General features: G+C 33.6%; 1 protein-coding gene across 1 annotated transcript in view; it reads left to right on the top strand.

Moving 5' to 3' along the window:
* LOC118199352 (ubiquitin thioesterase OTU1-like) overlaps window positions 1-6,716 on the top strand; it is a 49,920-nt gene extending 43,204 nt beyond the window's left edge. Inside the window, exon 2 of the mRNA XM_085808110.1 lies at window positions 1,512-6,716. Within this exon, the coding sequence (XP_085664236.1) occupies window positions 1,531-2,469 (939 nt within the window). The 5' untranslated portion in view covers window positions 1,512-1,530 and the 3' untranslated portion in view covers window positions 2,470-6,716. The remainder of the gene's footprint in view (window positions 1-1,511) is intronic.
* The last annotated feature ends 10,635 nt before the right edge of the window (window positions 6,717-17,351 follow it).

Raw genomic sequence — 17,351 nt, 5'->3', positions numbered from 1 at the left:
GAAGCTACAACACTAACTGCATCAGACAGACAGAGCACAACTAACTTTCAAAAATTGCCAACCATGCCTACATTGGGCTGTCAGGTTTGTTCTGATCAACAGGTCTCTGTCTCAGCAAGCAGCTACACTGGCAACAGCTGATCTTCTGTTACGAATCATGCTGATGTACGATTTTATTTCTCATTTTAACCTATGCTATTTGACATAAATTCTACCTGCTATTTACTAAACTTCTAGACTGGGTAAGTATGTTGCAAAATGAGACATAAAAGAAAAAATCAGCATTAAGTAAAGCTAACTGTTAATAAAACGTAAATAAAATGCCCCTAATCTTTCGTAAATTGTGTTCTCAAATTTGTTTTATAATTTATTAAATTATATTTAATAAGAATGCATCCTACTTATGAATCTATTTTATTCTTAGAATGTTATTACAAAAATAAAGTTCAAACGTAAGTTGATTGATTTTATTTATTCAGCTCCTATTTGCTTATAGGTCCATTAATTTTTTTCATTAATGGCATTACAAGAAGCTTGGCAATAGGGGCTTGTACCGTAATAAAACTGTGTACAGCAATTCCATTGCGATAAAAATGTATGCTTATCAATCTAAATTAAAATACAGATTATACAACTTTCTCACATATCCTTTCAGAATGCCCTATTGAAAGATGAGTTTTTGTGCTTTGCAAGATTTTCTTTTTCAATGAAAAACACATTTTCTGATGGTATGAATACTAGGTCACATAGTATTTTTTCAAAAGAAATGCAATTCAAGTAAATAAAAACAAATTCATAAAACATTTATGTGATTGAAGTACACAAGCCAATTGAATAATTAGAAATTTTTTAAAAATCTGAAAATTACAGCTGCGATATAAAAATACACTCTGTCACAAAAAAAAACATATACACCCAAAGGGAAACTACTATCACAAAACTTATGTAACAAAAATGTATATAGTGTATGAGGAGAAAAACAAATGATTACAAATTCAGAACAGATCATTTTATTAAGAAGTTATGGCATGAAAAAGGTTACAAATTACAATTTTGTTGTGGAAGATAAAAAAATAGGGTGACTAGATCATGTGTCATGTATATGTGCAAAGAACATGCAGTTACAATAATTATTGGGTGTGTAACAGTAAAAGGCACATTACAGATGAAATTTAATATGGTTGGCGGCTAAAGTGTATGTTTAATATGTTATACTTTGTATTTTGCTTTTACTCAAGCAATTTTTATTAGCTTTAGCAAAAGCTTTGGTTATAAAATATTATAAATATTTGTTCTTTAGCCTTTTTTTAAAAAAAAAAATAGTCCAGCAATATCCAGATCATAACTGTAGTTAGTTGTATTCACCAAATATTTAGAAACAAAATGCTGTCTTTGTTCACACTATCTTAGTTGTATTTTGTCTGTAAGCATTTAGTTGAATGTAATATTAGTTTGTCATGCTTTAATGCATTTGTTTTTCAAGTAAAGTTTGTATGTGAATTTTCTTTTAGGATACATATCTCAGGAGAGATGGAAACACATAATTTTGTTATTAAATGTCAAACTGTGCATGGTACTTTCATCTTAGAAGATTTAACTGAAAGTAGCACTGTTGAAGACCTGAAGAATTCATTATCGAAGATTGTTAAAGTAAATCCAGAAGAAATGAAAATTTACTGTGGATATCCACCGAAAGCTGTAACTGTAGAAGCAAAATCTTCAAGATTAGATGATATAAACATTCATTCGTTTGATACAGTAATTATTGAGATTCAGAAAGAGCCTGTTGCTGCAGATCAGGGGAATACCAGAAGAAATGTTTCTGCATCTGAACTGATCGCTCCTCAATCTGGTATTATGATGAGGCGTGAGGTACCAGCAAACAATTCGTGCCTTTTTACAAGTATTGAGTTCATTCTTTCTAATGGTAAACTTGATGTTTCAAGAAGTAATGAAATGCGAAGAATTATAGCTCGAGAAGTTACTAAGAATCCTGAAAGATACACCACTGCTTTTTTGGGAATGCGGAATGATGAATATTGCCATTGGATAACGGATCCCAGCAACTGGGGAGGAGCTATTGAATTATCAATCTTAAGTGAACATTTGAAGATGGAAATTGTTGCTATTGATACTTTCAGTCTGGCAGTGCATCGGTTTGGTGAACGAGAAAATTATGCAAATAGAGTATTTCTCATATATGATGGCATACATTATGACCCCTTAGTCTTGGAGCTGAATGATGTATTACAGACAATTTTTCCCTCTTCTGATGACGCTCCTCTCCAAATGGCCATGGAAATAGCTCAAGAAGCTAAAGCTAGTCATCAGTATACTAATGTGAATACCCTTACTGTCCATTGTGTTGCTTGCAAAACTCTGTTGCGTGGAGACAAAGAAGCAAGAGCTCATGCTATGGCTACAGGACATAGCAAGTTTGAAGAGGTCACTGATAAAATTACTGTGTAATCTTCAGTTTGTATTTTCTGTGCATTCCATTTTATTTTATAATTATCATTTCCTTTTGTATTAAAACTTTTTGATATTTAAGATATACCTTTTTTATTATCTTCTACTGTTCAAGTTTTAAAATTTTCCATGCTTTTATTGGGATAGGAGCCTAAATTTTTAAATATGTTTAACTGATCACACATAATTCAGAGAATTGTACATTGTATTTTATGACATTTTGTAGTAATTTGTTAACTCTTAAATAGATTGAGAAATTAGTTCATAATATTTGTAACTACTGTTTAAAATTTTTCTATTTATTACTTTGTTTTAAAGTGGAAAGTTAATGGAAGAATCTCTAGTCATATTCCCGGTATCTGATATTTGCGTAGGGAATTTTCCTGTCTATATTTTGCAGCTGTTATTTATTTTAAAGACTACTACTCATCACTTGCAGTGTTGTAGTCATTAAGAAATGTTTTCAAGGTCTTTATTGTTATTCGAATTAAATGCATGATTTTTTTGTTTTGATATGAAATATTTTTTTTTTCTTCGCCCAATTTTTTTCATGGCCTTTACATCTGCAACATCAGAAATGCTGCTTTCACTGCCATTCCCAACAAACTGAGCAGTTGTGAAAATTCATACATTTAGGATTTAACATGTGTTTCTTTGCAGTCATCTTTTTTTAGTTAGTTCTATAACTGATTCATATATTTTAATGTATGATCATTTTTTAAAACAATGAGTGATGCTTCCTCTGATTGTTAACGTTTCAAATGTATAATACAAATGTGCATTCACTTATATTGTTGTTAACTGTACATGTTTTAAATTTCTTGAACTGTTTAGTGTGCTGCAGTTGGTTAAATTTCTCTCTTTTTAGGTCAACTTTTATCGGTTTTAATTTTCAAAGTTAATATTTTAAATTGTAACATTTTTCTTCCCATTGTAAAAGCATACTTGTGCCTTAAATTTTAATATCTGTTTGATTCATTACCATAATATAAATTTATTCAATTTCTTATGATGTGATAGTTCACAGTTGACATTAAACTTTATTAGATGCTTTCTTCTTTTTGTTATGTAAGTTATCTTAAATTAGTATTTCTGTAGGATTTAAATTATTGACAGAAAGAATATGCACTTGAATAGATTTTAATTCAGTTTTCATTAGAAGCAATAAAAATATAAAGTGATATTTCTGATTCATGTAAATGTCAAATGTGGAAGCTATTTTTGCTACAGAGTGTTTATGCAGCATTATATTTTCCTTAAAATAGTTCTGAAATGTTTATATCCAGTCTTTCCCTATCATATCTAACAAGAAATTGCTCAAGCTTTGTCAGTATTGTATTCACTCATTATGCAGTTTTGCTGCTAATAGTGTATGCACTATATGGTGATCAAATTATTTCTCATTGTTTTCCCTTTGAAAGTTACAAAAAAGTAGCTGTTTATGAATGCTTTAAAGAACATTAAATAATTAGATTGTGTTAATGAATTCATTGGATGGTGTTTTTATTCCATTAAGTGCTAGCTCGGTGTTATATTTTTGTCTGATTTATGGGCATACTGCAGATACTTTTTTAGCCAAAGTATGTATCTATTTTTTATATGTTTGAAATAGGTTGTATTTGTACTGTAAAAGTCCTATATTTAGGAAGGTGAATGCTATTGAAAACTGTCATCAGAATGAATTTGTCATTGTGAGGACAATCTAGTAATTATAAACTGTTTTGCTTTTTAATAGTAAACTTTATTTTTGTTATATGCTAAATTTGTTGCATCTTAAGTGTTAAGTTTAACTTTGTAGTCAAAATAAATAACGAAACTTGGATTTATGCTTGTCTTTAGTACTGTTGATCATATTGTATAAGTTTAAAAGAGTTTTATTCATTGAGAGTTTACATGTTAAATTAGGTTTAAGAGGACTGCAGAATGTTTATTTCATACATGTAGCATTTAAAATGAAGGAATTATATTAATATGAAAATGTTTTTTTCCATTGAATACTTGTAGTCTATGTTCCATTACTTGTAGTCTAAATCAGTATTTGGTATCGTATGTGATGTAGCTGATTAGTTTGAGCAGAATACAGTTTGTTAGATCAAAATAACAGCACTGTTACTTAATTTTGGTTTCATTTAAACTTGTTAAATTGCAGGACTTAAAAGTGTTGCTAAAATGTATTTAAAGGTGCTTGATTTTTATCTTCTTATAACATAATTATAACTTATTCCTGAACCAGCATATTTCTCTTTGTGTTCTGTGTCCAGCCCATCTGAATACTTACATAACTCTCCATGCATATGCATGTTACTTAACTGTTATTACTTAAGATTACATCTAGCACTCGATTATGCAGATGTGGCACACTTAAATTGCATCAAAGTCAAATCTGCATAAAATTCATAATATATATCATAAATAGAATGAGAGATTCTTCAGCCCAAAGTGCATTGCTTTTATTTAATAAAAGCTTTTGATGAAAGCTTATTTGCAATTAAAATTGGTTTTAAATATTTGTTATGAGACTTAAAATAAGAGCTTTAAAGTTTTATGGTTTTGGATTTTATCCCTTCGTGGTTATACAGTTATCCTTCTAAATAATGCCTTTTCATTTGGGGCATGTAAATAAATTGTTATGTATTAATACTATCTACTGTTAGCTTTGAAAAGAAATGTGCTGGAGATAAGATGTATAATTTAAATCAGAATTTCTTAAACTGTGAGGTCTTGAAAATTCAATTCTATAGATGTATTTAAAGAAACTTCATTCATAAGACTTTAAAATTCATACACTAAGACATTGCATTAGCTGGTAAAATGAGATTAATTGCATGTTATATTAAGTGCGAAAGGAATTTGTAAAACTATCTAGCAGTTCAAAGTTAAAACTTGAGTTTTCACAAAAATCCTTGAATAATTCTCGATTGGAGCTAGAACTAGATATCTCATTGTTTCTGAATTAATATAAAACTACTTTTTCAGCTTTAATGCTAATTAAAAAGAAATGTCATTCAGCGTTGAAACATGTTGAAGATGCTTTATGTCCATCAGTGTCAAATATCACACCAACATTTAATTTGTTATGCTGAAGAAAGCAAGCAAATCTATGTCATTAGAACTTTCTTTCATTAATTTTTGTTTGAAATCTTAAAAACTACTTCCTTTTTATGTATTGTTTACCAAAAGAGTACATTATATATGAGATATTTGTATTTTTATTTTATATTTAATATTTGGGGTCACGAATGAGAAAAGTTTAAGAAGCACTGATTTAAATCATTAAAGTCATTTATCCTGACATTCTGCAGTCCTTTTTCATGTTGCATTATATGATTTCCATATTTGATGTTTAGAGTATGCATATTTGATCACAGAAAAACGAATCTCACTTTTTATAAATGTGCTGCACAATTTGTTTCCATTAAATTAGGCATTGTATAATTTCATTGCATATTTTCTTTCATGTATAATAAAGTTTTGAATGTAACTGGCAGTTTTCAATTAAAAATTCTTAAGTGCAAAAAAAAAAAAAAAAATTGACAGCTTTATATCTCCCATTCTACCAGGCCGATTAATGAAAATTGTGTTTTTCATGTCTCAAAAGTGCAAATTAGTATGTATATTGGATTTATATATAGCATTTTTCTAATATAATTATTTTGACACAAAATTGAACTTTTTCTGAAATGACATGCCAATTGTTTTCTATATTTTAATTCCAAATTTCTAATTTTCTGAATTTTATACCAAATTTTACAGAGACATTCAAAAATAAGAGATATTAATAAATATATATCAAACTCGATTAACATGGAAGAGCTAATTTTTAAAAAACTACTCGTGTGATTTTTAGAAAGCTTGGCAGTTTTGCACGATTTGTGTCTTAAGAATCGAAATGTGAAAAAAAATTGGCATGTCGTTTCAGAAAAAGGTCCGATTTTGTGTCGAAATACCTATATTAGAACAATGCTATATATAAATGTAATACATATCCTAAGTTGCACTTTCGAGACATGAAAAACACAAGTTGAATTCTGTCAATCGTCCCAGTAGAGCAGGTGATATAAAATTGTCCTTCCCCCCCCCCCTTCGCAGTGTATATGGAAAATAAAATATCACATGGTCTCAAAAATAATTTAAAATTATTTTTTTTAAGAGTTGCATGTATATTGTTTGTAAACCAAAATTTGGCTTTTTATAATTTCATTGTGTATTTTCTTTCATGTGTAATAAAGTTTTGAGTATTACTGGCAGTTTTTAATTAAAAATTCTTAAAAGTATATGGAAAATGAAATATATCATGACTTAGGTTTTAGGTCTCAAAAGTAATTTTAAATGATTTTTTAAGGGCTACTGTTTGTAAACCAAAATTTCATTACATTCATCATTTAGATATGTTGACAAGCTGTGCCTCATCTCCTCACATTAAAGATGCATTTGTCTCTACCTAAAGTTAAGTTACAATATATGATTGCCAAGACTATTATCTAAATTATAATTACATTCAAAGATGTTGAAATCGGTATTTAAGTACTTGCTATATATTCAAATTTTTATATATAAATTATACTCTTACTTTTATTAGAGTTTTTATTACAAAACATCAAATTTCTGTTAGATTAAATGTCTAAGTAATGTAAAAAAATTTTATGAAACTTAAAATAAAAAGTCGACAGTTATGTTAACATGCTATTAATAAAAGTAATAATATTCAATGATGGTTATTCATACACAATTATTAGATTGTGAGATTTACAAGACTTGAGAACTGTAAATTATGTGTCATTTATTCCATAATCTAGCCAACATTATATTATTTATAGTTAGGCAAATTACAAAAATATTATAAAAGCAGTAACAAAAACTTTATTTTGCTCTATATATTCACAGTTACACATCCTTATAGTTCTAATTTAAGAAAGGAAGCAAAAAAGAATTTTTAGACCATGGTGATTTTGATCATGGCACATTTTTAAGAAACTTGTAAATATGAAATTTGCATGTGTTCCTTAGCAGAGAAATTACCAAGAGTTTACTTTATGCTACTAAAAAGTTTTATTATTATTGTTATTATTATTTTCTGAGGGGAAAGATAGATTTTACAATATGCAGAGTTGATGCTTAAAAAAATTTCATCAGTCATATCATGTAATATTAAAAGCACCAGCCTTAATCAAATTTTGGCTTTTTTAAAAATGATGTTTTGAAAGTTTTGTTTTCATATTGTGCTTTCAGAAGAACTTAGAATTTATCACAACCCACAGGTATCTGCTTTCTCAAAAAGAGTCCTGAAAGAAATTTCAAATAATAAATAATATTATGCATGATGAATAATTAAATTTTTAGTGGAATTTGTCTTTAATTTGTAGCATATTTCCATGCTCATTTCAGAGATGGAAATGTTAGTATATTTTGCTAAATAAGTACAAAGCTACAAATACACACATTAATTGTGATGTATTTTCATTTAGCACACAAGGCCAGCAACATGTCGGCCACATCTTGACAAAACTTTCGAGTTTCCAACTTATGTGAAGTTAATTATTAACATATTTTGAATAAATTATTTTATTCCAAGGAATATTTTGATATTGATTTTGCAACAATCGGGTTCAAACAGAGGGGAAAAAAGTTGAAAACAATGTTTCAATATTTAACACAAGATCTATGCAAATAACAATTACAAGAGTCCAAAAACAAATGTAAGCAATTGTAGGTATTTCATATGCAAACAATTAAACTACTTTTTGTGATGTGTTCACATAGCATAGCATTATTTATTCCAAATTTCCAGGAAAATTTGACACCTTTACTTTGTACGTACCGTAATCTTAAGTCGTGCAATAATTTCATTTGCGAATTAACTCTGCATAACATGATTTGTAATTACACTGTAAATATGAAAAACATATACGTGAAGCTTAAATATAATGTCTGAAAACACAAATATTCATCCATGTTCGGTGAAATTTACGAAGTATAATTAAATAATTATGACAATAAAACAATATGCAAAGAATATTCCAATTATATGGTATGTAACGAATTCATATTTATAATAAAATTACACTGAAAAATTTCTTTTACTGAATCATTTGATAATTAAAACGCAGTTTTAATTAAACTTTACTACTATCAGCAATGATACTAGCAAAAGCTTTATTACAAGATGTCAGTATATTTTATCTTAATTTTTTATGTCATTTGTAAACTAATTTCTCGGAAAACAAAATTCGTATCCGTTAATGTATTAGATGAAAAGAAATGTTTGATAAAAACGTGAATGATACTAGAGTAAGTAATCGGATAGTAGCATTTTACCCTTCCGCCGTGAAATTCGCTTAAGTTACGTGGACAAAAATAGCGAGAAAAGCTTCAGGATCTTCGTTCTCCACCCGCTCTTTTCATTGGACTTCACCAAGCGGCAAACATCAAAAAGATGTGGTTGGGATTTGAGACTACTCTCCGAATGTGGTCAAGGTGACAGCAGGCAATGCGCCAAGGCAAGGGATAAAACCCATTTGGGTTGGTCTATTTCTTATAGGGTCCATGTCCAAGAGAAAATGATGTCATAGGAAAGTATGTCCAGTCACAAGCACGGATTCTTCCCTATGCGCGTGGCGCGGTACAGAACGCTCATATTCCTCCCGCGCGTCAGCTCAATCCCAGACTATGTCGTTAGCAGTTTTGTATATGGAATGTAACTGACCATGAGTGAGTCCTAAAAAGTTCAAGTGAGTAAAGATGGCAGTTAGATGAGTTGTGGGTTGATAGCATAAACAGCAGAGAGTCTGCTTTTGTTATCAACCAGTGCTTTCTTAATAGTTGAGTCCACTTTGCACCTCAATTAAACATTTACTTTTTCTTTCACTTTTAAACATTAATATATATTTCAGAAAAGTTCTGTAACGTATAGTTAGTTCCTCCTGCATTATAAATTTCTCTTGGCTTGGATTCAGAACTGTATTAACCTTTTTAAGCAATATAAGCTCTGCGTAGGAAAGGCAGCACCAAAGTTATTTTGAATAGGTTTTACAAAATATACGTGAAATTTTAATTTAAGTGAAAACGTCTATGTACTATTCGAGAACTAATAAATTAACCGAAAAGTTTATTCCCAGAATCCCGCATGTCTATAAAATCATTCTTTAAAAACAGTCTGCGATAAACGCGCCAAAACTGACAGCGCTTTCCCTTTCTCGCCAAGAGGGGAAAGTTGGTGGTGTGGTGTATTTTATTATGGCAAAGCACACGGCTATCTGCCTAACGGAGGGATGCCTTCGTGGAGGACTTTCTAAGGGAAACTGGCTCAAGGGGGGAAGTTGGTAATTCAGCAACGGCAAAGCCGCTTGAAATAGAAAGCCTGTTATCTTCAGGGGGATTTGTCAATGCGGAAAAGTGTAGCCTTATGTGACTAGCTTTGGGCTAGGTTGCTATATTTGACTTCTTATCGCGTTTTGTGTTGAATTATGGCAAATATGACCATGTGACATACACAAACATCGAAGATTTCGTGTTAGGATACAATGCTGCTGTAGTAATCGCTTATTAATAAATTTCTTCTGATCACAGTTAGTTAACGTGATCAGATTCTTTCACGGAAGATTTCATGTTAGTATGTTCAGTTAAATTCACTGATAAAACATGTGAGATTTTGTTTGTGGTACACTTATTTTTCTTCGTCTTGGTAAGGATTGCAATTTTTCATCATTCCTAGTCTCCTTCGGTAAAAATTTCGGCACCACACTGCAGATTTGTAAAAATTTTTAACGATATATTGGAACTAAAAGTCTTGAGATTGGCATCATTTAGTCTTTCTAATCAGGTGTTCAACTTGTTTCACCAAGCAACATACAATATAAACATTGTTACAATATCTGAGTCCCTGAAATCGTGGAAGCAAGAAACTTGTTTTACCTCTTTTTAAAATGAAACAGCTTTATTTTTCAAATCTTTTCTGTTGAGCGATAAGGTCGCTAAATATTGGTAATTCCGCCCAGACTAAAATCCTGGGGAGCAGGCTAACTGCACAGCTTTTTTGAGGTTTGCCTCTTGTGCAGTGTTCATACAAACAATATTCCCTTAGAAAGCATCTTACATGAATGTATCCTTCTGCATAGGCAATAGGCCTGGAGTTCCTTTGCCTTAGTCGGTTAAACTAACCTATTCTTACAAATCTCTTACTTTCAGCGATCTCGAGAGCCAAACAAACGCCCGCATTGCCCAGCAGTTCGAATACTAGAATCTACATCACGAGCTCTTTTGAGATACCGGTATGGCATCTTTCGAGTTCGCGACGCCGTACGTTAGGTTGCACATTCATGGCTCTCTGTTCAGCCAAAGAATTGGCTCAGCTTACCTGCGTGTTTAAGACTTGCGATTTTTCTCAAACTTTGATCATTTGCTACTAGCTCTGAAAAGGTTGCACACCGATCTTAAGTGATTAAAGTGTTGTAAAAAGGCCTTGTGCTAGTGCTGATTCTTTTCCTGACTGAAATAACCTGATATTGGACTTTGATTTTTGGACTCCGGGTATTACTGTTATGTCGCTTGCAAGGCAGATTATCACCCGCTTCAAGAGCTCCCGGAGAAAGCAAAGCTTCACCTGATTATTCTCCATCCACTTCCAGATTTTCTCCTGAAATGTATGTTGGAGAAATTAGTCGAGTTGAAAGCCAGGTGTCAAGCCTACACACCGCTGTTTCTAATGCGTAATCTCTGAATTGGATTTGAGAAGTCAAATTGTTCAGGATAATTATATGGACTGTATAGAGAAGTGCTAAGAGACCCCTTAGTCCTGTTATTAGGGAACAGATGGAGGTACATAACCCATACCACGTGCTGACTGATGACTGGCGATTTCTCCCTCTGATCCTAAAATAAACTCACTCACTGCATCAAAAATGGTGTGAAATTGTTAAGCGGAAAACAAAACCGAGAACTGCTAAATGCAGCAAAATTTTCGACATACAAAATATTGCGAACTCCCCGTGTACTTCGGTTGATCTTGAGAATTCGACCAGCAGCCACGCTCACGTGGCGCCATCTGGGGACAGTTCTTCGGAGCTTGCTGTTGCGAGTACGTCTTCGACGGAAAACACAACTCGGCCTAACGCGGACTTAGTTGAGATCACGTGCCCAGCTGGGCCAAGCAGAAGTGATGCTCAGGACGAGACTGGCGAAACTCGTATGGAGGGCAACTTTATTTTCCCAAATCGGCTGGCTAAGATGCCGCCAATTAGTATTATTGATTGCAAATTTTATTGCCAGGACTTCATTGAGTTTCTTGGATATGAAGGGCTCAAGGAGTTCACAGCGAAAACGAAAGGAGAGGGGCACGAGTTGCTTCCCAAAAATTTGGACACGCATCGTAAAATGACATCACTATTCGATCAACACGGCCTCTCCTACCACGCCTATCTTCTCTTTGAGGAGAAGAATCTTAAAGTGGTAATCAGAAATCTTCCCGTTGATGTTGATCTGATCAATATCCGAGAAAAACTGGCCGAAAAGGAACTTGAAGCGTTAAAAGTTGAAGAATTGTTGAGGAGACGACGCACTAATAATTAAAACCTGCCACTATTTTTGATGACGCTCCCTAAAAATGAACATCACAATGAAATTTATAGACCCACACACTTGATTATATATTCGCCTCGAGGGATACCGGGCCGACTAAGTGCTTCCGTTGCCAACGATATCACCACGCACAGGCGGCATGTCATCATCCACCAAGGTGCTGCAAGTGTGCCGAAGGTCGGGACTCTCCCGCTACCTAAGGATTCCGAACCTAGATGCTGCAATTGCTTGGGTAAGCGAACAAGCAACTGGAGGGATTGCGAAGCTTACCCCAAGCAAAAATATGAACTGGAAATTTAAAAACCCGACGGCAGCCTAGAGATTTATTATTAAAAAATCATATGCAAGCGCTATAAAAATCTGACATATTTGCTGAAAAAATTTAGAAAGCAGTCACGGAAGCGCAAAAGGTCATGAAAAACATTTCTCACATCGTTGCATAATTACATAACTCCAGTTACTTGTCCAGAGAGCCAAAATTAGTGAGGCCCAACACTGAAATTAATCATGAGTAATAGACACCTACACAGAATGACAATTGGGACAGTGATGATCTGGAACTCGCAGAACATCACTAGCAAAATCGGCGAGTTACAACACTTCCTACACACCCATAATGTTATAATGTTGACATAGCAGTAGTAACGGAAACACACGCTACGTCAGAACATTCTCTAAGTATCGCTAATTACAGATGCTACCGCTGCGATCGGATAAGAAGCAGAGGTGGTGGAGTGCTCATATAAGTGAAGCGGAGCTTCGACTCGTGCTTTCTTACATCAGACAATAGCCATGAGTTTGAAGAATTTAGAATAATTGTCCATAATCATCCGTATGGAAGCTTCTGTGCATTATATAACACTCCTAATTTGAGAATACAGGACCAGCATCTCCTTAATAATCCGCTGGTGGAGATTTTGTAAGGATTATGTTAATTTTATAAACAGTTAAAGTTTCTTTCCTGTCGATTCTTAACTTCAACTTACTACTTCCGGCCAGAAAGTAGTTTTAGAATCACGTCTGAATGCATAATGAGGAAGAGCGGTGTTTAACCGCGAAGTTCTGCGGTCTTAACGAGAGAGTTACCAGGTATTCTTTCTGCACACTTCCGCCTTTTTAAACTACTTTCTCGTAAGCTATTATTACGTTCGGCCGTATTTAAGGCCCTTGATAGCTTTGCAGTCTATTAATGTTAAGGGGCCAACTCAGTTAGAATCTTGATAGCTTCGACTATATCTCTTTAGTTTAGTTTAATTTTTAGCCTCTTAAGTTCAAATCCCAAGTGTCGGTTTTATTGTACACTCCAAGCGTGTGCCAAACTCGACAAATTGCCAAGATGCAACGGCAAATATTTTGCATCTTTGCAACGTTGTAAAGACGTCGTAAAAGTTCCCACGACCACTTTGCAACCTCTCGTACCAGTTTGCAACGTCGTGTGCTACTTGGGTAGCCTTTCCTCATATCGAACAGAAATTCTCGGGAAGAAAGTGTGTAGGGATCTCAAGAGCCAATCGAACACTCACAATGCTAAGGAAATACCAGAATATATCGCATGAGAGCTCTTTTCCTATTGCAAATCGGTATTGGATGCTTAAAAGACTCGAGATCAAATTCTAAGAACATTATAATCTCATGTGCTGCTGCATTTCTCATCTGCGTTTGCAAACAGCGACACGAGCAAGCGGCTTTATACCGAACACCAAACTAGGATACCACCTCAGGACCGCTATATACTTATTCTAAACCAAGGAGGGTAGAATATACCTCCTTCCTCTCTTCTAAGCTTCTTGTCCTAAACAAGATGTAAATGAGTCTTGCCTTAAGGCCTACTTACGTTAGAGAGACTCTGAGCCCATTAAACGCAAGGAGGTTAGAACAGAAAAAGGGAAGGTTCAACTCAAACCGTGCATCCTCGGCGCCATGTTACTGTAACTGCAGTGACTCGTGCAATGAAGTTTGTCATTGCAACATTTTTATTTTTTATTTTTGAAGCGTGGGATCTTGTCTTATATATGGATACACGAACAGATTTTCTAAAATGGATTACTTTTCGCGCCAAAGTAGTGATTTTTTTTAATGTAACTTGATAAATATGTTGAAAAATATTACTGTCATGTTTTTTTTTTCCCTAGAAGTGAAAAAAAGGACTTAATAATAATCAAAATATGTTAAATACATTTTTAATATTTCTGTTTATAACTGGTATCTTCGTTCCTTAACATACAATGGTACGAGGGCCATCCAGGAAGTAGATTACGTTTCCGTCTGTGTCCGCTAGGAGCGGGGCTAGTGCGGCCATCTTGGGGTCAGAGCGTTGCGCAGCTCAGTCTGCATCTAGCCGTGCTAGTGAGAGGTTCGTGCTGTGCTCCGTTCAGATACTGTGACGGTTTGAAATGTCTGCGTTAATTGAAAATCCCGCGAACTGCGAGGTGCGCTCAGTAATAAGGTTTCTGACTGCAAAAAACTGTAAACCGATAGAAATCTATCGGCAGCTTCGTGAAGTGTATGGGGACAACATTATCACTGAAGGTGGAGTGCGTCAGTGGGTCATAAGATTTCAAAATGGCCGAACCAATGTTCACGACGAAGATCGAAGTGGGAGACCCAGCATAGTGACCGCCGAACTTCTCGAAAAAGTCGATGCTAAAGTCCGTGAAAATCGAAATTTCACAATAACGGAACTTTCTTTGAGTTTTCCACAAATTTCGCGAAGTTTGTTGCACGAAATCATCAGCGAAAAGCTTGGTTACCACAAGTTTTGTGCAAGATGGATTCCAAAAATCTTGACAGAGGACCACAAAAATCAGCGAATGGCTGCAGCGTTGAACTTTTTGGACGCTTACCATAAGGATGGTGACTCTTTACTCGATCGCATCGTTACTGGTGACGAAACATGGGTGAAACATGTGAACTGTGAAACGAAATTGCAATCAATGCAGTGGGGGCACACACAAGTTCTCCCCAAAAACCCAAGAAATGCATGCAAACAATGTCGGCAAGGAAGATGATGGCGACTGTTTTTTGGGACAGAAAAGGTGTAATTTTGGTGGACTTCCTGGAAAGAGGCACTACAATAAACTCTCAAAGGTATTGCCAAACTTTCCAAAAACTCAGAAGAGCAATTCAAAACAAGCGCAGAGGAATGTTGAGCTCTAAGATCTTGTTGATTCACGACAACGCCCGGCCCCACACGGCAAATGTCACTAGTAAAGTTCTTGAATCTTTTAAGTGGGAGTTGTTTCCTCATCCGCCGTACAGTCCCGACCTGGCACCGAGCGACTTCCACCTATTCCCAGCAATGAAGAAGTGGCTGGCTATGCAGCGTTTTGATGACGACGCACAGCTGCAAGAAGAGGTAACGAAGTGGTTGAAGGCGCAGGCGGCCGAATTTTTCGACAAAGGAATTTCCAAGCTCGTACATCGCTACGATAAATGCCTTAATTTGTATGGTGACTATGTAGAAAAGTAGTATTTGAGTGTGGCTTTCATCTGTATATAATAAAATTTGTTTCCTATACTTTGTTTATTTTTTTATTCCAAAACGTAATCTACTTTCTGGATAGCCCTCGTATATGCTAGGAATTGAAACTGCATGATTTGAACGTTTTAGGCAATTCGTTTTATAATTTTCATGAAAAGTAAGAAATCAATTGTTACTGTTTTTATGAATTGTAAAGATGTTAAATAAAGTAATGCTTTTCTTTAAGTATTAATTGTTATTCATTTTTAACTTTTGTGAACTGTTACTAATATAATTTGTGCATTTGATCAAGAGAAACTGTTCTGTTATTAAATCTTTTTGCATAAACTTACAAATTTCTGAGCAGTATAGCGATAAAAGTAAGTAAAATATTTACACAATTGAACATGTGGAAAGATGTATCCAAAAATTTATATACGTATATTTCTGTAATTCAGCTGAATTCCAGGCAATTTCTTTGAGATTCATAAATATGAAATATGATGATATTTTTTTCACTGTTGCATTTTTTATTCAATATCAGAGAAAGACATTTTCCCATTATGCGTAGAAATTTTCTGATCAGGAAAGCATTAGAAATAAGTCGGAATTGAATTTAAATAAGTTTTTAATATTTTTAACTAGGAGATGCACTGAGCTGAGCAACCATCTAAATTTACCATCCCTTAATGAGCTGTCGCTTTTGACATGTACAATGTAAATCTATTTGCTGTTTATTTTTATCTCCATTTGTTTAGCATTTTATATTTTCTGATTCCATGAAGTTATTTCATTTACTGTAGCTTAATCAAAATTAACACTTTTCTCAGGTTTTCACAAAAACAATCTTTCCCTCAGCTCAAATACTTCTAAAAATTGATAAATGGATAAAAGTTACAACCTGTTTTTAAATTGAAATTAAGCATTGTTTAAATTTTTAAAGTATACCAATAAATGTTTTAAAAAAGGAAATACTATTTGCACCATTACCAGTCTCCTGAAATTAGCTATTACAACAACTGCTATAGCCAATAAAATAATATTTGAATTTCTGTTTTAGTGTATTACAACTTAAAGCTGAAGTATTGAAGCATACTAAAATAACTTCCTTTCCTATCTCTTAAATTCTGTATATGAAATGATTCTTGATTAAATTATGATACTCTTGTGTATAAATCAGAAATATCACTTCTTAAAAGAAAAATTGGAAAGTGCATCCAACAGGTTGCTAATAAAACCTAAACAAATTCTTGAAATATGCAGAAACATCATTTTTAAAGTCTTTAATGTTATGCACATGCATTTAGATTTCGAACTATTTCTTAATGATTTTCTATACGTAGTAAATTGCGGATATCATATTTATAACTTTAAAACAAAAAATTAACAATAGCGAAGCATTTCATTATAAAGTTAAAAAAATTTTTTTTTGGAAAATACATGCACAGAAGAGCTTAGAAACACGTACATTTCAGACAGACAAAGTAGACAGATGTCTTGTTTTGCACCCGATAAGACTTCCTGCACCGATGGGCGAAAAATCAAGCTTAGGTACGAAGGAAAGGTATATAGAAAGGGGGGAATTTCGTATTTCAGCGGAGAGTAAAAAAGAACTTCGTACATTTTGTACGAGTTCGAAAGGCCGGGAAGAAAAGATGGGACAAAATAAATGGCCCAAAAATAGTAGAGGGGAAAAAGGCCTATAGAAAGAAAAGGAAAAGAAGTAGTGTGTGTGTGTATTTAATTATGGCAAAGCATACTAGGGCTGTCTGCTTAAGGGGAGGGATGCCTTCGTGGAGGACTTTTTAAGGGAAACTGGCTCGTATACACGTTACACATGGGGAAAACC

Source organism: Stegodyphus dumicola, chromosome X1 (assembly GCF_044657685.1).
Source record: "Stegodyphus dumicola isolate Sdum_Otavi_A_Nest chromosome X1, ASM4465768v1".
NCBI classification, from domain to species: domain Eukaryota; kingdom Metazoa; phylum Arthropoda; class Arachnida; order Araneae; family Eresidae; genus Stegodyphus; species Stegodyphus dumicola.
The sequence above is the reverse complement of the archived record's forward strand: the minus strand, read 5'-3'. Positions and strand labels throughout refer to the sequence as shown.